The sequence below is a fragment of the Protomyctophum bolini genome (assembly GCF_963924005.1).
Source record: "Protomyctophum bolini genome assembly, chromosome: 6".
NCBI lineage: Eukaryota > Metazoa > Chordata > Actinopteri > Myctophiformes > Myctophidae > Protomyctophum > Protomyctophum bolini.
The window spans coordinates 35,685,350-35,709,801 of record NC_137867.1 but is presented as its reverse complement, the minus strand read 5'-3'; the positions used below and the strand labels follow the sequence as shown (position 1 = coordinate 35,709,801).

Here is a 24,452-nt window from a genome sequence, read left to right as displayed (position 1 = left end):
TTATCAGCCCCATGTGGCGTAATACCGGATAATAATTACCAGTACTGCTACTTGTAGTTCATATGCTCTGGGTATTATGCTGCTATTTCTGCCAAAGACCTTTGCAGCAGTCTTCTATCAGTCCCTTCCAGCAGGCGGTAGTGTGAGGTGGCGGTTCTGACAAAGACCCCAGTTGCTGCCCTAGTGGGCTGAGAGATAGCAGCCCACCATACTTATCTCCCCCTCCCAAACCACACAAACACACTGTCTGGTCCACTGGCAACTCAATATAGGATGTGGAGTGCTGTCTGTTTCTGGGTTTTTATGAAGTAACGACGAGGAACCGAGCCAAATATACCAACTTGACCGTATTGACAGCATTTAAGCGCTTTTTTAGATAGTTTGAACATAAAATTACTGTGTAGAGAGAAGCAAACGGAAGGTATGGTACATGGCAGCTTGTATAACACCTGACATTTGTTCATTCTGTCATCAGTTGTAACTTGTATGGGCAAATGTTAACATACTGTACATATTGTATAATTGCTACCACAAAGGGTGTATCTGATGCAAACTTGTGTGTTAATGACAAATATTTGTGTTAATTTTAAACAAGACATAATAACCCATATTAACCAATATCAATATTATGTACCACCGTCATTAACACAGTTATGTAACTTGTGTTAAACTGCGTTTTGTCAAAAACAAGTCACAGCCTTTCAGAACGCACCCAGGCAGGTTTAGGGGGACAAATATAGCCCTTATCAGCCAGCGCAGAGTGAGCATGCTGTTTACCAGAATGTGATGAGGACCGACCCCTGCAGCACAGAGTCTATCATCAACACATTTGAAGTGTAACTGAATGTGTCAGGGGGTGACAGGCAAAGCCACAAACTAACGGTGGCAAAAAACGGAAGAGGAAGAAGAAAAAAACTTAGTAGAAGTGGGAGTTTCCGGGTGACCTCTGTGAGTTCAGTTCATGGGTGACTCCCCACCCTTCCGTTCCCCTCTTTTCTCCTCCCCTCAATCCTGGCTATCCACTGTCATCAAGAGGTTATGTCTGATCCTGTGCTGAAGAGGAAGACGCCGTGAACATGGACCATCGAACCTTGGCCATCGTCGTGAGTTTTCTGCTCTGTTCCATCCATGGTGAGATTTTCAATATGAATTTATTATGAAGTACAACATTTTGGGAGTCTTATTTTTCTAAATGTCAATTGATATGAATAATATAGACTTTGTACAATAATTATATATAAAAAAAGATATAGTATAGTATAGGTTTATAATAAAAGTTAGTTTAGTGTTTGATACCTTATATCACTGAAGGGAAATAGTACAACCAATAATAATCACAAACAAAAGACACGTATGGGTCATTTATTATTAATAATTGCAAACTAATCCCAAGTCCTGCACCTTATGAAGCACTGATTGTGTGTGCGTGTGCGTGCGTGCCCTAATGATGTGTTCTTTCAGACATGCAGGCAATGGGCCAGGTTATGGATGTGTGTGCTACATGCCATGCCAATGCCACATGTGATGACAAGTCTGACGGCTCTGGGAAAGTGTGTAACTGCATGTATGGCTTTGTTGGAAATGGAAGAACGTACTGTCAAGGTAGGGGTTTGCTTGAGGTGGACCTTTTAATTAAGTTATTATATATAGATTTACGTTTCACTGTGATTGTGAACTGAAGTTTCGAATGGTGAATCAAAGTATTCACAATTACAATTATATTACCCCAATCCTGCTCAAGAAATCGCACTGCCAAGCTGTTTCAAACCTATTTTGACATGGTTCTCAACCTTTTAAGGCTGTGCCCCCTCAAAAGAATCATAATTTGAACTGGGGACCCTCCACCTTGACCTGCACTTGGAATTGTAGGGAATCAGCGATTGAGGCGTTACATTTAGTTTGACTTGGTTCCAAACAATTCTTGTGAAAACATCCGATCAAATCGGCTATTTTCACAATGTTTGCATCTTTCTTATATATTATTTGACAATTTGGCCAATGTTTGACCGGTTCTAACCCTGACCCACAGGTTGAGAACCACTGTACTAAGGTGCAAAAATAAAACAAAATGGTTGTTCCTTCTCCCATGCAGACAAAGATGAATGTCAGATAGGAGCTAATAAGATCTGCGGGCAGCACACGTCCTGTCACAACACTTACGGCAGCTACTACTGCACCTGCCTGGCAGGATACAGCCCTACTAACGACATGAACACCTTCATCCCAAACGATGGAACTCACTGCCAGGGTGAGTAGTAGAGATCAGTGGTGGAAAAAGCATAGAAGGTAGCATAAAGTTAGTTGCAAATCGAGTGGCAAAGTAAGTGGCAAAGTGAGTATAATGTCGTTTAATGCAATCAGATAGGACTTCTCTGTTTGGATGTATGGGCTGTCAAGGCCAGAACATATTTTTTTGCCACTGAGTAGGTGTTCCCGCATGCCCTCTATTCGCATTTTTTATTTAAGACCAGAGGCTGATTAATATGAACGTATGTTGCCATATCAGTGGTTATCAAACATTTTCATAATAAGGACCCCCAAAATGATTTGTATTTGGTCGTGGACCCCTCCATCTCAAAATATTTTTTTCCAGGAACCCAGAAGCAAAGAATTTAGTTAAAAAAATGTCTGCTTTGAAAAATATATATATTTAAAGATTTGCACAAATGTTCATGATATTTGAATAGCCAACCAATGTGCTATACCGGTATATGTATGTATAGCTAAAATACAAAGATGCTTTCCCGGTTAATAAAGCATTGTGAATTTAATTTATGAGAATCACGGTATGGTTTATTGAGATGCGTTAGTGCTGCTATGCTGTATGTACTGGGTGGCCCACTGTATCCATGCTTGTGCTGTGCTTTTGTTGGTGCAGATGTGGATGAATGCAGGTTCCTTTGGAGCTGTGGAGAGGGAGGGCAGTGTACAAACCTGGACGGTGGCTTTGAGTGTCGCTGTCAGGTGGGGTACCGTGTAGACCAGGGAACTGAGCCCTTCCACCCGCAGCGAGACAAGGCCTCCTGCAAAGGTAAAAGTTATGGTATTATATCATAATTAATGGATTACGTAAATGTGTTTAAATGTCCAACTGGTGTCTTGTTCAAGACTGTTTAAAAGTAGTGTAAGGGATATATATTGGTTATTTGATTTTATTTTTTTGTGGGAAAAGGTTGAAACTGTACTGTATATTCAGATAGTTATATCATTGCCATAGTGCTATTTGTTCAATATCAGGAGTATCTCCGTCTCTCCATCTCTTTAATAAACCGAAAATAGTAATATTTTCAGGTCGGTTGCCAGTATCTATTTATCAGCTTCCATTTTATAGTGTTACAGATTCAATTTTGTTGGTACTTCCAATTTCATTTGTCTATTAGGCCTATATCCTGTATCATTATCATGTGTGAGTTCTTATCCTGTATTGGATATAATTTATATCATGGCCTGATAAGGCATTTTCTGTTTACTAAAGAGCTGGAGAGATATTGAAACCTGTTACTGAACAAACGTAATCTGATAACAATGTTATCAGGTTATAGAGCTACACTTATTTTAATCAAATAAATCACTCACTGTACCTTTAATATTCTTTGCAGTCATCTTCAAATAAGATGTGTTTGTGCTAACTTTATTTTGCAATCAGATATGTCATTGTCGAGTCGCTGTCAGAAAAGTACTGTATACAACATTGTCTTTCAACTTCTTCTGTATGCTGTTTTACAGTAAAACGTTTATTTGTCTGATCTCTGATGAACCATTCTGCTGTTGAAATGAGCTCAGTAACTGAAGAATAATGGTACCCACTCCACTGTTCACCACAGACAGGGGTCATGTCAATGAGTTTCGTTGCCCACATTCAACCCATTAAGACCTGAGGCTGATTTTAAAAATGTTTTCTAAATCAGTTTTCTGGTAAACCGTGTGTTTCTACAGTATGTTAGTGGTTCCCAAACATTTTCATGCCAAGGACTCCCGAAATTGTATGTATTTGGCTGCAGATAAGTCAGACCCCCCATCTCTCCATCTCAAAGTATTTTGTTCCAGAGGCCTCCAGAAGCAAAGATTTGAGTTAAAATGTTTGCTTTAAAAATATAGACATTCAAAGATTTAAAAAAAGGAAATCTACAAGTTCATAGTTCATAGAGCTTATATCGCTGCTATTTTTGAATAGCCATACAGATGCTTTTCCGGTTTTAATGGGTTAAACTGTACTGTTTCCTGCTCATTTGTCCTTTTCCTTCAGTCGTGGACTGTGGTCAGCCTCAACCAGTAGAGGACACGGTGCTGCTGTCAGCCACGGGGACAACGTATGGCAGTGTAGCTACGTTTGGGTGTGACGATGGATTTCTGTGGAGCAGAGGAGATAACTCCTCGGTGTGTGGAAGCAATGGATCATGGGAAGGCCCAACGTTAGTCTGTGAAGGTAACAACACGAAACATGGCAGTTGACTATATTCATACTTCATACTCGAGGGGTGGGAAACCCCACCTCCCCTCCCCTCCTGAGCTTTCATCATAGCTTTCATCATATCATGTTACAGCTTCACACTTCACATTTGGAAATGCTTCATGAAACCATGAGCCATGGCTTTGTTAGTGCCATGCTACCCATTGAGATGCAGGAATAATAGAACACCAAAACATGGTGGTCTTGAGCCTAATTTATACTTTGTGTGCCCTTTCATTCTTTCAAAATGGCGACCCAGATTTTCTTTTTTTACCACCAAGACGTCCACAGACGTCCTGGGCACTACATGCGGTAAAGTGTTTTGGTGAGCATGCAACGTAATTATAGCCAGGCCAGAATTGGTACCACTTCAGGTGGCTGCTATAAGTTATGATACAATGTGATAAGAGTATTTTCTAGAATCTAGAAAATACTCTTATCACGTTGTAATGTTATCTAGAATCTAGATAACATTCTAAAATGACACCCGTGTGAAGTGAGGGGCTGCTCTTATCATCGTACATCATCATGATGTAAAATAGACACTATGCCTATTTGGTCAGACACTATGATGTAAAATTCTCCATTCATTGTCAATGTTTGTGTAAGACAAAAATAGACACTAGGCCGATTTGCTCAGACACTATATGATGTAAAATTATCCATTCATTTTCAATGGGAATTTAATGTTTGTGTAGGACGAAATCTACACTAATAGCTGAATGGCAAAAATAGTTATCAATTGAGGATTTATGGCTCTTTCAGTGCAAGAGGTGTTTGGGCATGGTTGCAGCTGTATGTATATTGCACCTCCCTCAGCTGTCCTCAGGGAGGTGCAAGGCCAAGGCGTGGGAAAGATGGGTGCAACTCGGGATGGCGCAAGAAGCGGTAAAGATGGGTGCAACTCAGGATGATGCAAGAGAGCGATGAAGCAAAGTTACTCTCAATGTGAAAGAAAAGAGAAGTGAAGTGATCAACACAGTTGAGAAGTTTTTGTTTGCTGAAGCAACTAGGAAGTGTGACGGAAACTACAAAGAAAATGTGAGAAGAAATAATGATACAGAGAAGGAGAGAGTTACTTGGCACAGGTCAAGTTTTTGGCCTTTCTCGCTATGAGGGGAAACCCTGAAGGCAGCTCTCAATGTGTTTTCAGACATTGTAAGGACTCAATACTTTGTAAACTTTGTACCGACCAGCTGCAGATCTGCTCTTTTGTTCCCTTTACACGAAACCTCCTTGCCGAAAATAGCCAGGTTTTGCCAGATTTGGGTATAAGATTGATAATTATTATAAGTAGGATGGAGCCCTCTGTGCGTAGGTCTATGGGCTCTTCTGTCATTGACCATGTTCTAGTAACGTCTCGCAAAGCTCTGTGATCTAGCCAATAACTTGCTTAGCTTAGCTTATCTATGATAAACCCACAAAAAACAAATGTGTTCCCAAACACATACACATTATGACCTTGTCTATCTTTAAAATAGTGAAGAGAAGAGAGTCCGCACACAGGTTTGCTCCAAGGTCCAACATTAAATTCACTGTGTCACTCACTTTGCCACTCGATCTGCCATTCACTTTATGCATGCGCATACCCTCTATTGTCAATAGCTTGTAGAGCTATTGTTCCCTGTTCCCTGCAGAATAGGGATAATGTCCCTCTGGATCTTCAACAAGAGATTGTCCAGAGGGACCGAAAAGTCTGTCCAATTAAAAAAAGAAGGATGCTGCAGAGCAGTGTGCTGGATTTCTGTTCATGAAATATGTTTTTTTCATGATTGCTTCAGTTGTCATTGTCCAACGCACCTGCATCTGAACGAAGTGGATGTGCGAATATTTCCTTTACATAGCTACCTTGAGGGAAAAGTATCCTTAGCCAACAGGAACATTTTTGGACCCCAACTTCCTCTGTGACAGGTCAGGACAGTCAAGATTTGCTACCTTGTGAAAACACTGGCCTGGTTCACATGACCTATCAGTGCAAAGTAACAAAGTTCTACCCACAGAGCCAGAGGGATTGCAATAGAATAGATGACTTAAAACACTGTTTTTCTAAAATTAAATCATTGTTTCCCCATCTTGATTTTGACAATTGACCTATAGCTAAGCCCCTCCCCAAACTGCTATGGTCCAATCACAGCTAAGCATAACATGGGTTAGACAAACCTCTCCAACAATAGTTTTCTATGATAAAACATTGTTTTAAAAAAGAAACGCCACGCACATATTTTTCCAGTGCATATATGGCAGGCCTTGTTGTTGGATTTGGAAGAGATTTGGAAGCTCTGGTTCCAAAAATGAACCAGTATTTAATGTGTAAAATCATTAATTTATTAATTTATTAATTAATTCATCCATGCTTTTAAAATATTACAATGGAGTTTTGACAGGGATCAAGACCTGGAACTGACTCCACACTCAAATTTCAACCAGAATGTTTAAATGTTGCTCTTCTTCTGCATGTCAACACTTTGACCCCATGCAGAGGTTGAATGTGGCCCACCTCCTGCAATCCCTCATTCAAAGATTTTGTGGAATAAAACCTCAAAAATGGGCTCGGAGGTGGCTTATCAGTGTAACTCTGGATATCGCAATATGGGTGGGACCAACATCTCCACCTGTACCCCTACTGGACAGTGGGAGCAGGCAGCTGTGGTCTGTGAAGGTATGGCCATTTTATTTATTGAAGAACATTCACAGGGCTGTGGTCAATTCTCTTTAAATCCACCCAATTCAAAATGTCCAGTGACACTGCACGTCACATAATAATAGTTTTATTCTATATTGATTTCTGAAGACATAACCCTCTCCCTCTGTTCCTCCATTGGTTGAAAAGTAAATGGAATTGGTCTTGAAATGATCTCGCTGTGGTGCATTGTGGCACATTATTTCCTTGTAGAGATTTGGTGTGGGAGTCCCCCTGTCATTGAATCTACTGAACAGGTGTGGAATGGCAGCTCAACCCCTGGAAGCACTGTGCAGTATCGCTGCAAAAAGGGCTTTTATGACAAAGGAGGAAATAACCTGTTAGTGTGTAACGAAAGTGGTTATTGGACACAGCCGACACTGTCATGTCAAGGTAATTAAAACAACTCTACAATTTGCTGAAGGTTTGAATCAATTTGAGGGATTCCACTTCAAGATCTTACGTCAGATCCCAGGGGTCATCATCACTTGTGGAGGACATTTTTGTCAAAATTAAATTTTTGCCACAGACATACAAAATGAGCGGACAATAATATCACCAGAAACACATTAAGAGTTATCCCTGAATAACCATAATAGCTCTGTAACTCAAATGTTCAAATGTGTACACGCACATAATTATGGGGGTCCTTTGCTTGCAAATAAAATGTTTGAGAATTACTACTGTAGTACTGGTGGACTCCTAATGTGCCATAGTGTCATAGTCAATCAGTGTCATACATTATTCTGAAGAAAACCTACAGTAGATACTTGACATTCAGTAATTGGGTCTCAGTAAAAAGATCATTATAATGTGTATAAAAGAAAAGCTAATATTTGTCACAGACAAGGCCAAGTCTTTGCGACGGACACATTTGTCCGTGTATGCACATATTGATGACCCCTGTGTTACACTGGAGTTGCTTCAAATTATGTATATTTCTGCTGATTTGTGTCTTTCACTGTCTTTAGAGATATTATGTGGGGATCCTCCTATACTGCCTCACACTGGGCAAGTATGGAATGGCAGCTACACTCCAGGAGCCTCTGTGTCTTACTACTGTAAACTAGGATTTTATAATGAGGGAGGAAACGGTATCTCCCTGTGCACAATAAATGGTTACTGGACAAAGCCAAACATCTCATGCAAAGGTAACACTTTATTCCGAAACGTGGAAACACAAATGTTCTCTGCTCTTTCCAAATCATGTGTGATAGACTGATAGTAATATAGTCATATTATAATCATGATCTATCCTTCCATTTATTTATCCTATGAGTGATTTACAATGAGTTGATGAGTTGAATTAGATTGCTCAAGGGTATGTGCACACAGGATACACTGGAGACCTTTCAGTCGATCTAACCACTGGTTTAAATGTGAATCCAAGATTAGCTGATCATTTTAGATCTAGAGGAATTATATTTGGTGCATAGTTTCTCTTAGGGCTAGAGTCCTTTTTCCGATATCGGAAAAGCTTAATTCCAATACTGCCTAAAATACTGGTATGTCGGTCTACTACTCTATGCCGATCCGATACCACATAGTAATGTACATGTCACACACAGTAATAAACTATTCGGTATTTGAAATGCTTCAGTTGACGTTGCACTACCTGTTTAATACTCTTACTGTACTATTTACATTATTATTTTACTAACTTGTAGCTGCACTTTTTATTTATTTATTCCTATATCAGTGGTTTTCAAACTTTTTTTTAATTTCAAGGACTCTTGAACTTGTACACTTTGAGAACCACTGTCCTAGATATACAGTATATTTTTTAATTACAGGGTATCGGATCAGATTTAATTACAGGGTATCAGATCGGTACTCTGTATTGACCGATAGGCAAGTCATGGGCATTGGAATCGGTATTGGGAAGGAAAAGGTCGCTACAGCTCTACTTAGGGTCATATGGTTGACAAATTATGAACAACAATGATTCATGTAGAACCACGTTGAATCTTAAATGTAAAGTGATAACATACTTGACGTATATGCATGAATGAGTTGATGCCAAATCATGTAAAATATTCAAAACATAATTTTCTCCATGGCTATAGAAGTCGTATGCGGTGAGGCTCCTGCCATCTCTAACTCGGTTAGGATGTGGGATAGAAACATCTCAGTGGGTTCTCGGGTGTTTTATCAGTGTAACTCTGGATATCGCTGCATTGGAGAAGGAAATGTGTCAATTTGCTCTGCCAGTGGAGAGTGGGATTTGGCCTCTATGCACTGTGAAGGTGATAATGATAATAAACAGTAGACCTACAGATACTGTACAGATATTCTACTAGACAGATGTTCTTAGCTTGCTTATGATTCTTGATGACTATTTCTATGAATTTGATGTGTTGTTCTTGCTTACTGTAAATCACTCTGGATTAAGAGTGTCTGCTAAATGCCTAAATCTTAAACCTAATATTTGTCCAGGAGGTATAGTGACCTTAAAACAGTTTATAAAGTATTTTGACAATCAAATGAAAGGAAATTGCCTTGTGGTATCAGTAATCACCTGGAATACTGAGTAATCGTAACTCCCTGTTACTTTCAGAATACATAGAATATAGAATATACTTTGCAGTGTATACAGTACTTACATGTTACAGCCAGCCTTATATACAATAAGAATGACTTGTGACTGTTTTTTTGTTTTAGAAATTAAATGTGGAAAACCTGTATTTAAACCACACGCTAAAGTTCTATGGAACAACAAATCACACATTGGTAGTGTGGTCTATTACCAATGTGATGAAGGACATTACACCACCAGTATCCAAAATTACTCTGTGTGTGGAAAAGATGGATCCTGGGAGGATATTGACATGTGGTGCGAAGGTGCAACTTCTAATTACCATTAAATGGACAAACATTGTATGTGGCATGTCTGTCCATGTTGATAACCTATTGGCAAACTCATTTCTACATGCAGAGATGAGCTGTGGCTCCCCACTAACCCTTCCTCACACTAAGCTGCTGTGGGACCATTCCAGCAGCCCGGGAAGCGTGGTTTTATATGAGTGTATGGATGGATTTTACCATGACAGTGGACATAATATTTCAACATGTTCATGGTCAGGACAATGGGGTGAAGTGTCTATAACATGCAAAGGTATGGTAATCATACTGTATGTCAAACTGAATTTGATTCAAAAGGAGGACTTTTGTGTGAGTTTATCGTTATTTATTTGTTTTCTCTGCCTTATTGACAACTTTATGGTCCTTTAGCCTTTGGATGGCAGGAAGCTCACATAATTCCCACACATTTGACTAGCATACATTCTTTCTTTTTGAGGTAACTAGAGCGGTGCTTGTCGTTGAGCACTGGCCTACTTGGAACGATGCAAGTTGGAAATGCATGCCCAAATATGGAGTCTATGCAGATGTCAGAATGATGTCAGAACAGGCCAGCCACATATATGGACACTGGGCAGGGGTCCTGTCCAGAGCCCGGGCAGAAGCCTTTTTGGGGCGGTTCTGGACAACCGTGAGTCTGACCGACTCGACACCGGGCACTGCACCCCCTGTGGTGCAGTGCAACGCATGTGTCGAATTTGAAGTCGGGGCGAACGAGGCGAACGGTTCTCGAGTTAGGTGGATTGCAGACGTACACACACAGAGACTTGGTGCATTTATAGTTAGATGTGCACCATTTGAGTTGTCTGTTCTCTGGAGTAGAATATAATAGAATATACTGTAGTCTTTTGAGTATATGGTGTGAACACTTACTTTATGTTGTGAGACATATTGACACTGAAATTGAGATTTGTTGATTACTTTCACCACATTAAGACTATTTGTTGCATTGGGAGACACTGGGGGTACTATTAATTTGTATTCAAATTACTTTATTTTTATTTTTATATTTTAAGTTTTTCAAAAAACTGTCAGGATTTACAGTAGAAGGTGTTTTTCATACTGGGGGCACGGTGGCACAGTTGGTAGTGCTGTCGCCTCACAGCTAGAAGGTCCTGGGTTCGATTCCCGCTCGGGACGCTGTGGGTGCTGGCGGCATGTTTCCTCCTCCGCGTCATCAGTGCCCATACCCGAAGGCGGGGTTGGCGAAAGGGCCTTTCTGTGTGGAGTTTGCATGTTCTCCCCGTGTCCCCTAGGGTAGGTACCCTCACAAAAAACATGCAGTAATCCTGGTCACTAAACTGCCTCCCTCTGGCCAGCCGGGGCGCCTGATGGAGGGGAAAGGAACTGGTTGGAATAACGTGTTCCTTCCACGCGCTACGTCCAACCAGGGAAATTCCCCCCTGTCAGGTGTAAAGGAGCAACTTGGACACTCAGGCATGAAGGAAGTATGAGTTCAAGTCCGTTGCTCTCCCCTTGTCCCCCATATATGGGGACTAGGTTGGTGGAGGGTGTGTAGTGCCCAGGATCACATCAGATGATTGACACAGGGGTGAAAAATGGGTTACAAAATCGTGGGATAAAAAAGATATAAAAAAAGAAAAGGTGTTTTTCGAATCGGTCTTAAGACCTGAGGCCCATTCTACAAATGCCTTCTAAATCAGCATTTCTCACACCTTCAAGATTATTATTTATACTAAAATCTAAAATGACACAGATGCTTTCCCGGTTTTAATGGGTTAAGAGATAATTTTCTTTCTTCAAATGATTTCAATGAATGACTGAATGAATGAATAAAGGAACCAATCAATCAAGAAATATCTAAATTAAGAGATATAATAATTTTAAAGATATGAGATAATTTGATTATTTCAGTTAAATTCCTTTCTCCAATGTTTTTCAACTAGCCAAGTGCGGTCCAGTGCCGTTCCTTGCCAACTCGGAGGTGGTGTGGCACAACAGGAGTGTGGTGCTGCATCGGTGTGAACCTGGCCACCACAGCTGGAGGGGAAGTAATGTCTCTGTGTGTGGAAGCACTGGGAAGTGGCAGGAGGCCACTCTGAGATGTGTAGGTGAGTGTGGGAAATGTAAGCCCCCTTTAGACTGCAGTAAAATCCACCTCAAATACAATTTATTTCTCATATGCGAACTTTTCGACTGTTCACACTGCATTTGCACAAATGCATGTGATCAGATCTGTCACTTATCTGTGTATTCAGACTGAATCAGATATGTGCCACATCGAGATTGGACACATGGAATCCGTATTTATTTTTTGTGTGGTTGGATCAGGTTACTGCGTTCAGACAGACGGAGCTCCTGAAATCAGATTCGAATGAGATTTGAAATCACCTCTGAATGTGTCTCAAGTCGCATTTGTAAAAATATGATTTCCATGGGACATGTTTGTGTTTAGACTTGTTTAAACCAATCGGATTCCAATCTGGATGTGGCAAAGATCTGGATTTGGCTGCCAGTGTAAATGGGGCCTAGGAAGTCAAGATTTAAACATTTTCGGCCGTGCATGTGGTCAGGTGGTGCTACCAACTGTAGTCACATTGTTTTATTAACCACAATCGGCGATCTCCAAATGTTTTACTCCACAACTCAGCAGCAATATGAGTAAATAGCAATTAAATAATGTAAAAAAACACAATAACAATCCTAACATAACGCAATACCGTAACAATTCTGTCACCAAATGATAGATCCATTGAGTGAGAGCATGTTAGCACTCCACAGCAAAGTCACTCAGCTTGCCTCTTTTACAAAATGATTTAAATTATTTTAGAAAGTAACGTTCATATATCTTACAGAAACCAAACCAGCAATCAATGACTTGATTGTTTTTAATGAGAAGTGTCTGCGGTGGAAAGCGGAGAAATATGACGAGGATACAGAAGATTATACAGTAAGTCAGGACAGTAGACTGACAGGAAATTGGGAGAGAGATGGGGAGTGACACACAGCAAATGTCGTCTGGATTGGGACTCGAACCTGAGACACGCTGTCAGGCTGCATTTGCACGTCCCTGGGCCTTTATTGGATTTATTAATGAATAGGACAGGTCTTTGCAGAGCCTTTCTCTTGCATATTTGTACTATTTTGCACTACAAATTTAGTTTTGTATTGTGCTTTTGTATTTATTTTGTATTTGAAGACTTTCTGTGTATGACGTCTGTTTGATTTGACTTGACTCTCCGCGTCAAGGTATAGCAACCATTGAAACTGACCATTTTATGTGGAATCATACCACAGGTGATATACGTGGGCTCCAGAGAGTATCAGGGATCCTTTCACGATAAGAGGAAGCACTTTCTCAGCTCCAGGGACGACCAGTTGGACCTCTGTCTCAATCTCCTGCCTGTCACCAACTATACCATCTCCATCACTGCACTCTCTGCAAAGTTCACAACTATAGCCACAGCTAATACGAGCTTACAAGGTACAGTACGGCCTACGACGTTCTTTTTGTGCTGACTCATTTCCTTATTTTCTATATTAGCTTATACTGTAGCTACAGTATTGCTGCTGACATGAGCAAACACCCTCTTGGGCCAATAGGTTTATCTTATCTAATTTAGACAAATCAGATGTTTAAAGATGTTAAATACTAGGATTTAGTTTGAGAGTAGGAAGTAGGAAGATAAACCACACGTAAACAGACAGTAATCAGATATATAATTATTTTTCCTTTCATTCCAGTACCCAGAGCACCGGTTATATCATATGAAGAATTTGAAACTCCATTGCCTATGTTAAGGCTATACAGATCCCCCAGCACACTGGACCCAATCAGGTAACACAAGATTTCTGACTTGATCTTCTTGAGGCGAAGATTTTAATTTGTACTTAAAAATATATATATATGTATATATATATATATATTATTATTATTTTGTCAGGGTACCCATTATTATACTGTACTATAGCCAATCATACCACCATTACCCTCACTTTTAAATGTATTTATTATTGTACTCAATTATTATTTTATATGTAGGCCTACCCCTGTAATTAAAATTAATTACATCATACAGTAAATGGTGTGCTGTAATCTTAGCTACATTACATTTGCCACATTAGCATTATTTCTAACCGGGTGGGTCCAGAGGACATGTACCGGAAAACCCCCTAGGAAGACCCCCAGAAGGCATCCGTACTTGATGCTTGAACCACCTTAGCCCATTAAGACCTGAGGCCGATTCTACAAATGTCTTGTAAGGTGACCACCGAAACAGTGGTTAGTAAAAACAGAGAGATGTGATTGTGTGAGCGGTGAGTCGCTTACCACCGCAGCGTGATGTCATGTTGTAGTTTTCGGAGGTCACCTCATCACCTAAAACTGGAGTATGAATGGGCCTTGACAGTTTAATAAAAAACATTGTATGTTTCTATATCAGCAATCTGGGAACCCATTGACAAAAATAAAATGTATTGTACTTGTATTTGTATTGTATTTGTATTGTACACATATTTTCAAGCAGAGATTTGAGTTAAAAATGTTTGCTTAAAAAATATATATATATATATATTTGGCCGCTTGTACCCATGATTTGTGAATCTAAAAGATTATTATTTTTTTCTCAGTTTGTACCAGGTGTTTGTGCTGTCAGTTGAGGGGACAATGGTTTTTGACTGTAGCGCACCCGGGAGCCAGGATTTCTCCCCCAAAAGGAAGTACCAAGCGCAGTATGTCGCTGCCCAGTTCCACATCATACATGTTGGAAAAGAAATGAACTTCACTGTGGGAGATGGTCTCTACTACGATGGCTTCTACAATGCTCCACTGGAGCATGGCAGGGACTATTACATCATCTTAAGAGCTGTCAGTCAATGGAAAAGGGTTGGTCCAATAGTTATTTAGTAAAAGATTGTTCTTGATTTCACTGTAAATAGAATGAAAATGACATCCCCAGTCGCCAAAGAACTTCTTACATTTAAGACAGTGGTATTAACTTACAGTACATATAGCCTATATGTTTACTCTCTCTCTCTCTCTCTCTCTCTCTCTCTCTCTCTCTCTCTCTCTTTCTCTCTCTCTCTCTCTCTCTCTCCCCCCCTCTCTAGGCTTTTAAAAGTTCTTGTGTTCTATGGGCTAAAGTAAGAGGTAAGCATATTTGGGAAGTTTCCTTCCAAAATAAATAAGTAAACCTTTCTGTCCTATTGAAAATATTCAGAAAATACTATTGATGAGTATTAAAAATGTATGAATATATTATACAAAAACACATGAAAGTATATCTGTATACCGTAGTTCTGAAATACAATCAGTGGAAATGAACACACAGACATAACAAACAGACACTTGGGGCACGGTGGCACAGTTGGTAGTGCTGTCGCCTCACAGCTAGAAGGTCCTGGGTTCGATTCCCGCTGGGGACGCTGTGGGCACTGGCGGCGTGTTCCCTCCTCCGCGTCATCAGTGCCCATACCCGAGGCGGGGGTTGGCGATAGGGCCTTTCTGTGTGGAGTTTGCATGTTCTCCCCGTGTCCCCTAGGGTAGATACCCCCACAAAAACATGCCGTAATCCTGGTCTCTAAAACTACCTCCCCCTGGCCAGCCGGGGCGCCTGATGGAGGGGAAAGGAACTGGTCGGAATAACGTGTCCCTTCCACGCGCTACGTCCGGCTGGGGAAATTCCCCTCTGTCAGGTGAAAAGAAGCAGCTTGGACTCCTCATGCATAGAAGGAGGCATGAGGTCAGTCCGCTGCCCCCCCAGATTGGCAGAGGAAGTGTAGCCCCCAGGATTACATTAGATAATTGGCACTGGGTTACAAAATCGTGGGATAAAATAAAAAAAATAAAAAACAGACACTTTTTCACAGTCATACAAACACAATTTATACAGAAGGAGCAGCACGGACATTTTAAGCCTTTTATTAGGTGCTAGTATATGAAAACGACTAACGTTTCGACCTACAGTATGCGGTCTTCATCAGAGTCATGTGATGACTCTGATGAAGACTGGTTCGTCGTTTTTGTGCTGCTCCAGTGTCCTCTCCTCCTGCATTAAGTGTCCTTGTTCCTGTGATGCACCGGACCAGCCGTTCCAGGCTTGAGGCGCGTTAGACTCCCTTTGTTCTTAAACACAATTTATACTTAAGGCATGTATACATTTCAGGCAAGGCAACTTTATTTGTACACCACATATACACTGAGGCAATCCAATGTGCTTCACTGAATAATTCAGATACAATACTAACGTAAAATATTACAGTGGTCCGGGCATCTAGCCTGACGGTGTGTCGGTCCTGATCCCGACGACCTTTGCTGCGTATCACTCTGTCCCTGCCTGTCTCTCTCTCCCCATCTCCCCATCAGTCTACTGTTCACTATCAATACATGCAGAATACAAAATTATACTCACACTTTTAGAACGATTTTTTCATTCAAATGAAAGCTATTCAAAAACTCAACAAAAATGTGCCTAAGCAAGACTTATCCAGTTTGAACCTGGTGTACTTTCTTTTTTGTTTGTGTGCCCTTAAAGAAAGATCACACCTGTGTGAAGTGAGCGGTGCGGTGCGGTGCAACAATACATATATTGTTTGTTATACTGTGCTGCTCTGTACTGTATTGTACTGTACTGTACTGTGATTATTTTGGGAAAAAGTCTTGAAAGTCTTTGAAACATCTAGACCCCCATGAACGTGGCCAGGGTGCCGGCAACCATCCCCATGTCCGAAATGGTGGAGAAGTTACCCTGTGGGGGTTCTCGGCGGGGGGGTCCCCGGGTGGTCCCCGGAAAGAACGTGCCCAGGACCCCCACGAACACGCCCAGCATGCCGGCCGGGTTCCAGCGAGCCTCCCCGTGTTCGAAAGGGTGGAGAAATGATCTAGTTACCGTGTGAGGTTCTCGGGTGGTCCCCGGAAAGAACGTGCCCAGGACCCCCACGAACACGCCCAGCATGCCGGCCGGGTTCCAGCGAGCCTCCCCGTGTTCGAAAGGGTGGAGAAATGATCTAGTTACCGTGTGAGGTTCTCGGGTGGTCCCCGGAAAGAACGTGCCCAGGACCCCCATGAACAGGTTAGGATGCCGGCCCGGTTCCAGCGAACCTCCCCGTGTTCGAAACGGTGGAGAAATGACAGAGGTACCGTGTGGGGGTCCTCAAGGGGGTCCCCGGGAACGTGCCCAGGCTCGTACTGTAGTGTAGTCTGTGCCACTTGGTGTGGGGGTGTCCGTACGCATACACGTACACATAGCTGCGTAATGGAGCGGAGGCACCGCTCAAAAAGAACATATCTTCTAACTAACAATGCACCGCACATTCTTGTCAGCCGGCGATACAGCCGTTGTGCGAAATCAGTCTGATGTATTTTGGTTCTTGTTCCAGGTACATCTTATGTAATGAGGGTGTCATCTCTGTCAGCTGCTGGGTCAATTGGACTGATAGCCTTGGTGATTTTTGGTGGATACACCTACATCTGGTAAGTCTGTCTATCTGTATGTACTGTACAGTGGTGGAAAACATACTCCAATGTTCCAAGTAAAATGTATACTCAAGTAAAACTATAAATACTACAATATAGAAATACTCTATTACAAGTTTATGTCTAGAATTCAAAGGTTTTGGCATCACAATGCCAAAACCTCGAACTACTTTTTTTTATGTATATGATGTATGTATTGCTGTATGTTTTTTGTTCTTGCTTAATGTAAATCGCTCTGGATGTAAATTGTAGTTACTTTCCACCACTGGTACTGTATGTACTTGTCTGTCTGTCTGTCTGTCTGTCTGTCTGTCGAGCGACCATATAGTAAACTGTCGTACTTTTTTTCCCCTGTTGTTTTGCATTATGTTTTATTGCATTATGTATTACCATATATGATCAAATGTGTATTGACCTGTAAATAGTATTTATACCACCACAGTATCGTACGCAGGGTTAGGGGTCTATTTATAGTGACTCATATAGGAATAGACTATGTGACAACCAGGTATAGTCTGGTGACCACCGGAGAGATGGGTGACAGCCGGAATGTAGACGACACCCGGGTGAGCAGTATGGGTTAGCGCCCCAGCCTGTGTCCTCTGTGAGGAGGAAGCCCAAGAACCCTTGGTGAGGACTTTAGGTGGGCCAATATAATACACCACTCCTGAATGAAGTGCCTGGTGCTGGGAGTCTGGTGCAACGCTCAGGTCCTGGGCCTGGTGAGAGCAGGAGTGGACCTGGTGAGACGTAGGAGGGGCCCGGACAGGAGTCAACCCACAGAGCCTAGTCCTTCCACGCGCCAGAATCTGGTTCTCCCAGTCCTGGCAGAGTAGTTCCGGATTAACGGATTGTGTGGCCCTGGTTTTTCCCTAATGGGACTGATTGAAGGTAGCTACTGGGACGTAAATCGGGACTTGATCACCCCGGCTGGGTCACCTGAGTGAGGGGTATGATGTTCGAGAGACCCGAAACCCAGATGACCTTGGGATACATCACTGAGGACACGTACGTCCCAGGTGCATCCATGCGATGTTTTTTGTTATACACACAGGGATACACATAAGTTAAACATAATATATTAATATTATAAAAATAATCTTATATAATGTTAGTTCATCTCCTGGTGATCTTGTACCTTGTCTTCCAGGTTCTTCAAGAAGGCATGACACCGCCTATCTCGCCTTGTACATACTGAAAACTCGACACTCCGAGAGGAGCATAAGGTTACGGTCCTTGGACTTACAGCACATGAAACTCTCATCTTTATCTTTTTTTTCCAGTTCACTTCACTCTCAGTTGTTCTTTTCCATGTGGACTTCATTGGTCACAAAAGTGCTCTCAGGACTCTTGCCTGGAGCCCTCTGGACTGGAAAGTGGATGCCACTTTGACTGTTTGCACCCCTTGGTTCTCCAACATCCCAATGTCACTAAAGACCAGTGGTGTGTTCTACCATTATACGCTATAGACGTACTGTAGTATGCCGTGCAGACATTTGTGAAAGAAAGCGTATACCGTCTGCTAACCATTTAATCCTTTGACCACGCCTATACGTGCAAATGTTGTGTAGGGAATGATTATCATATGGCCTCGGGTCTCCGAAAAGACTTAGAACACACCACTGCTTCAGAACTCCCAAAACAAAACTGATTCGACTACTTCTTGGCCTGCGGTCCATGACATATCTATCAGTTTGCTATGTCTCAGGGTAGAAGATGGGGTTAAGCAATTCAAATTAGGATTGGTTTTCAAGATTGTCAAAGGGGCTCTTCCCCTTTGACAGTGATAACAGCGAGTGATAACAGCGAGTGATAACAGCGATCTGTTACCAACTGTCTACTAGTAAATTATCTTTCTACTGCACTGCCACCAAAGTGTGGAATGCCCTGACACCATCTCTTAAAATATGTGGATCACTGGCCTCCTTCAAAACAGGCCTGAAAATCCATCTTTCAGGAGCCAAAAGGGGAGTCTACAGTTTTCATCCCCCTTTTGTAATTTTTCTACTTTGTACATATAGTTTTATATTTGTTGATGATATAGTATTTTGATGTTATTTTGATGCTATCTTGACTAATTGAATACATAGGACCACAATGGAACAGTCTCCAGGACTTTCTTGTGTTATCCTTTTAGCTCAAATGTCTGACATGTCTTTACATTTCTGTCTAATAAAGTATTCAATCAATCAATCTTTCCTTGTTTGGTGTACATTGAAGGACAACCTTCAACACCTGGTTGATGTCGGCATTCTCAGCACATGTCCAAGCCACGTCTGTTTCATCTGTTCTATGAAGCATGTGGACTATGAAGCACCAAGAGGTCTTTGTTGAAGATCTTATGGGGACAAAATGTAATTTTTCATGAAAGTACAGCCAAAAACCATGTCGTTGAAACCAGGAGGTTTCTTTTCATCTTTTTTTTTATCGTCGAAAATCATGAAAAACAAGATACTATAGTATGTCGTCAAAAACCATGAACTATATGTACTGTATGTCGTTTTCTTCATGATTTTCATCTGCTTTCAAATTTGAGAAATTTATAATAATAATGGGTTCACTTGGTTAAATTACATTTATTTATTGTATTTGCAAAGATCTGCTATTTTTCAATAGCAGATCTACAAGCTCATAGCACAGTGGTTTTCAACCTGGTCCGGGCACCCTTGAGGGGGTTTCAGCTAGGTAGTCCCCAGCTAAATGAAGAACAGTTGGTAACCAAATGGACTCTTATAGATCTTTAACTCTTGAGAGCGTAACCCGTACATGTCCATTTGGTTTCATTTTAAACTCTCAAGAGTTCAATTATTGTTAAAGATCTGCATAATTTAGAAGAAGTCTACACAAGAGAATGTTGTTAGCCTCGTTTCTCATCATTTTGGACCATGGGCTATAGCCCATATCGTACGGCATACTATAGCGCGCCGTTTTTCATCATTTTTGAGGATTTTAAAAAAATGACGAAATGACAAAAACGATGGGTTATAGCCCATGTTTTTTGAAATTTTGAAAAAAAAAGTTAGCCTCGTTTCTCATCATTTTGGACCATGGGATATAGCCCATATCGTACGGCATACTATAGCGCGCCGTTTTTCATCATTTTTGAGGATTTAAAAAAAATGACGAAATGACAAAAACGATGGGTTATAGCCCATGTTTTTTGAAATTTTGAAAAAAAAGGTTAGCCTCGTTTCTCATCATTTTGGACCATGGGCTATAGCCCATATCGTACGGCATACTATAGCGCGCCGTTTTTCATCATTTTTGAGGATTTGAAAAAAAGTGACGAAATGACAAAAACGATGGGTTATAGCCCATGTTTTTTGAAATTTTGAAAAAAATTGTTAGCATCGTTTCTCATCATTTTGGACCATGGGCTATAGCCCATATCGTACGGCATACTATAGCGCGCCGTTTTTCATCATTTTTGAGGATTTGAAAAAAATGACGAAATGACAAAAACGATGGGTTATAGCCCATGTTTTTTGAAATTTTGAAAAAAAAAGTTAGCCTCGTTTCTCATCATTTTGGACCATGGGCTATAGCCCATATCGTACGGCATACTATTGCGCGCCGTTTTTCATCATTTTTGAGGATTTAAAAAAAATGACGAAATGACAAAAACGATGGGTTATAGCCCATGTTTTTTGAAATTTTGAAAAAAAAAGTTAGCCTCGTTTCTCATCATTTTGGACCATGGGCTATAGCCCATATCGTACGGCATACTATAGCGCGCCGTTTTTCATCATTTTTGAGGATTTAAAAAAAATGACGAAATGACAAAAACGATGGGTTATAGCCCATGTTTTTTGAAATTTTGAAAAAAAAAGTTAGCCTCGTTTCTCATCATTTTGGACCATGGGATATAGCCCATATCGTACGGCATACTATAGCGCGCCGTTTTTCATCATTTTTGAGGATTAAATTTTTTTTACGAAATGACAAAAACGATGGGTTATAGCCCATGTTTTTTGAAATTTTGAAAAAAAAAGTTAGCCTCGTTTCTCATCATTTTGGACCATGGGCTATAGCCCATATCGTACGGCATACTATAGCGCGCCGTTTTTCATCATTTTTGAGGATTTAAAAAAAATGACGAAATGACAAAAACGATGGGTTATAGCCCATGTTTTTTGAAATTTTGAAAAAAAAAGTTAGCCTCGTTTCTCATCATTTTGGACCATGGGCTATAGCCCATATCGTACGGCATACTATAGCGCGCCGTTTTTCATCATTTTTGAGGATTTGAAAAAAATGACGAAATGACAAAAACGATGGGTTATAGCCCATGTTTTTTGAAATTTCAAAAAAAAAAGTTAGCCTCGTTTCTCATCATTTTGGACCATGGGCTATAGCCCATATCGTACGGCGTACTATAGCGCGCCGTTTTTCATCATTTTTGAGGATTTGAAAAAAATGACGAAATGCCAAAAACGATGGGTTATAGCCCATGTTTTTTGAAATTTTGAAAAAAAAAGTTAGCCTCGTTTCTCATCATTTTGGACCATGGGCTATAGCCCATATCGTACGGCATACTATAGCGCGCCGTTTTTCATCATTTTTGAGGATTTAAAAAAAATGACGAAATGACAAAAACGATGGGTTATAGCCCATGTTTTTTGAAATTTTGAAAAAAAAAGTTAGCCTCGTTTCTCATCATTTTGGACCATGGGCTATAGCCCATATCGTACGGCATACTATAGCGCGCCGTTTTTCATCATTTTTGAGGATTTAAAAAAAATGACGAAATGACAAAAACAATGGGTTATAGCCCATGTTTTTTGAAATTTCAAAAAAAAAAAGTTAGCCTCGTTTCTCATCATTTTGGACCATGGGCTATAGCCCATATCGTACGGCATACTATAGCGCGCCGTTTTTCATCATTTTTGAGGATTTGAAAAAAATGACGAAATGACAAAAACGATGGGTTATAGCCCATGTTTTTTGAAATTTTGAAAATAAAAGTTAGCCTCGTTTCTCATCATTTTGGACCATGGGATATAGCCCATATCGTACGGCATACTATAGCGCGCCGTTTTTCATCATTTTTGAGGATTTAAAAAAAATGACGAAATGACAAAAACGATGGGTTATAGCCCATGTTTTTTGAAATTTTGAAAAAAAAGGTTAGCCTCGTTTCTCATCATTTTGGACCATGGGCTATAGCCCATATCGTACGGCATACTATAGCGCGCCGTTTTTCATCATTTTTGAGGATTTGAAAAAAATGACGAAATGACAAAAACGATGGGTTATAGCCCATGTTTTTTGAAATTTTGAAAAAAATTGTTAGCCTCGTTTCTCATCATTTTGGACCATGGGCTATAGCCCATATCGTACGGCATACTATAGCGCGCCGTTTTTCATCATTTTTGAGGATTTGAAAAAAATGACGAAATGACAAAAACGATGGGTTATAGCCCATGTTTTTTGAAATTTTGAAAAAAAAAGTTAGCCTCGTTTCTCATCATTTTGGACCATGGGATATAGCCCATATCGTACGGCATACTATAGCGCGCCGTTTTTCATCATTTTTGAGGATTTAAAAAAAATGACGAAATGACAAAAACGATGGGTTATAGCCCATGTTTTTTGAAATTTTGAAAAAAAAGGTTAGCCTCGTTTCTCATCATTTTGGACCATGGGCTATAGCCCATATCGTACGGCATACTATAGCGCGCCGTTTTTCATCATTTTTGAGGATTTGAAAAAAAGTGACGAAATGACAAAAACGATGGGTTATTGCCCATGTTTTTTTAAATTTTGAAAAAAATTGTTAGCCTCGTTTCTCATCATTTTGGACCATGGGCTATAGCCCATATCGTACGGCATACTATAGCGCGCCGTTTTTCATCATTTTTGAGGATTTGAAAAAAATGACGAAATGACAAAAACGATGGGTTATAGCCCATGTTTTTTGAAATTTAAAAAAAAAAAGTTAGCCTCGTTTCTCATCATTTTGGACCATGGGCTATAGCTCATATCGTACGGCATACTATAGCGCGCCGTTTTTCATCATTTTTGAGGATTTGAAAAAAATGACGAAATGACAAAAACGATGGGTTATAGCCCATGTTTTTTGAAATTTCAAAAAAAAAAGTTAGCCTCGTTTCTCATCATTTTGGACCATGGGCTATAGCCCATATCGTACGGCATACTATAGCGCGCCGTTTTTCATCATTTTTGAGGATTTGAAAAAAATGACGAAATGACAAAAACGATGGGTTATAGCCCATGTTTTTTGAAATTTTGAAAAAAAAAGTTAGCCTCGTTTCTCATCATTTTGGACCATGGGTTATAGCCCATATCGTACGGCATACTATAGCGCGCCGTTTTTCATCATTTTTGAGGATTAAAAAAAAATGACGAAATGACAAAAACGATGGGTTATAGCCCATGTTTTTTTTAATTTTGAAAAAAAAAGTTAGCCTCGTTTCTCATCATTTTGGACCATGGGCTATAGCCCATATCGTACGGCATACTATAGCGCGCCGTTTTTCATCATTTTTGAGGATTTTAAAAAAATGACGAAATGACAAAAACGATGGGTTATAGCCCATGTTTTTTGAAATTTTGAAAAAAAAAGTTAGCCTCGTTTCTCATCATTTTGGACCATGGGCTATAGCCCATATCGTACGGCATACTATAGCGCGCCGTTTTTCATCATTTTTGAGGATTTAAAAAAAATGACGAAATGACAAAAACGATGGGTTATAGCCCATGTTTTTTGAAATTTTGAAAAAAAAAGTTAGCCTCGTTTCTCATCATTTTGGACCATGGGCTATAGCCCATATCGTACGGCATACTATAGCGCGCCGTTTTTCATCATTTTTGAGGATTTAAAAAAAATGACGAAATGACAAAAACGATGGGTTATAGCCTATGTTTTTTGAAATTTTGAAAAAAAAAGTTAGCCTCGTTTCTCATCATTTTGGACCATGGGCTATAGCCCATATCGTACGGCATACTATAGCGCGCCGTTTTTCATCATTTTTGAGGATTTGAAAAAAATGACGAAATGACAAAAA

The 24,452-nt window shown here is 40.4% G+C and overlaps 1 protein-coding gene across 2 annotated transcripts; it reads left to right on the top strand.

Moving 5' to 3' along the window:
* Positions 1 to 311: 311 nt before the first annotated feature.
* susd1 (sushi domain containing 1) lies at positions 312 to 19,740 on the top strand. Of its 2 annotated transcripts, XM_080766102.1 has the most exons (19): positions 312 to 1,131; positions 1,462 to 1,602; positions 2,093 to 2,248; positions 2,879 to 3,031; positions 4,247 to 4,426; positions 6,930 to 7,109; positions 7,344 to 7,523; positions 8,102 to 8,281; positions 9,197 to 9,376; positions 9,792 to 9,971; positions 10,066 to 10,245; positions 11,897 to 12,061; positions 12,806 to 12,900; positions 13,248 to 13,434; positions 13,695 to 13,788; positions 14,580 to 14,835; positions 15,060 to 15,099; positions 17,328 to 17,421; positions 18,575 to 18,849. In XM_080766102.1, exons 1-19 carry the CDS (start codon positions 1,077 to 1,079, stop codon positions 18,591 to 18,593), a joined length of 2,715 nt encoding a protein of 904 aa, XP_080622228.1. In that variant the 5' UTR covers positions 312 to 1,076; the 3' UTR covers positions 18,594 to 18,849. The 2 variants fall into 2 exon arrangements, with proteins under 2 accessions (XP_080622228.1, XP_080622229.1); XM_080766103.1 differs by lacking the exons at positions 9,197 to 9,376; positions 9,792 to 9,971; positions 10,066 to 10,245 and having other exon boundaries at positions 18,708 to 19,740.
* The last annotated feature ends 4,712 nt before the right edge of the window (positions 19,741 to 24,452 follow it).

What these genes read in the sequence shown, in the direction of transcription:
- susd1 (XM_080766102.1), top strand. Translation starts at nt 1,077, where the DNA reads ATGGACCATCGAACCTTGGCCATCGTCGTGAGTTTTCTGCTCTGTTCC. An exon ending in TGGAAGAACGTACTGTCAAG is followed by an intron (nt 1,603 to 2,092) that starts GTAGGGGTTTGC and finishes TCTCCCATGCAG; the next exon opens with ACAAAGATGAATGTCAGATA. An exon ending in GCCAAACATCTCATGCAAAG is followed by an intron (nt 8,282 to 9,196) that starts GTAACACTTTAT and finishes CCATGGCTATAG; the next exon opens with AAGTCGTATGCGGTGAGGCT.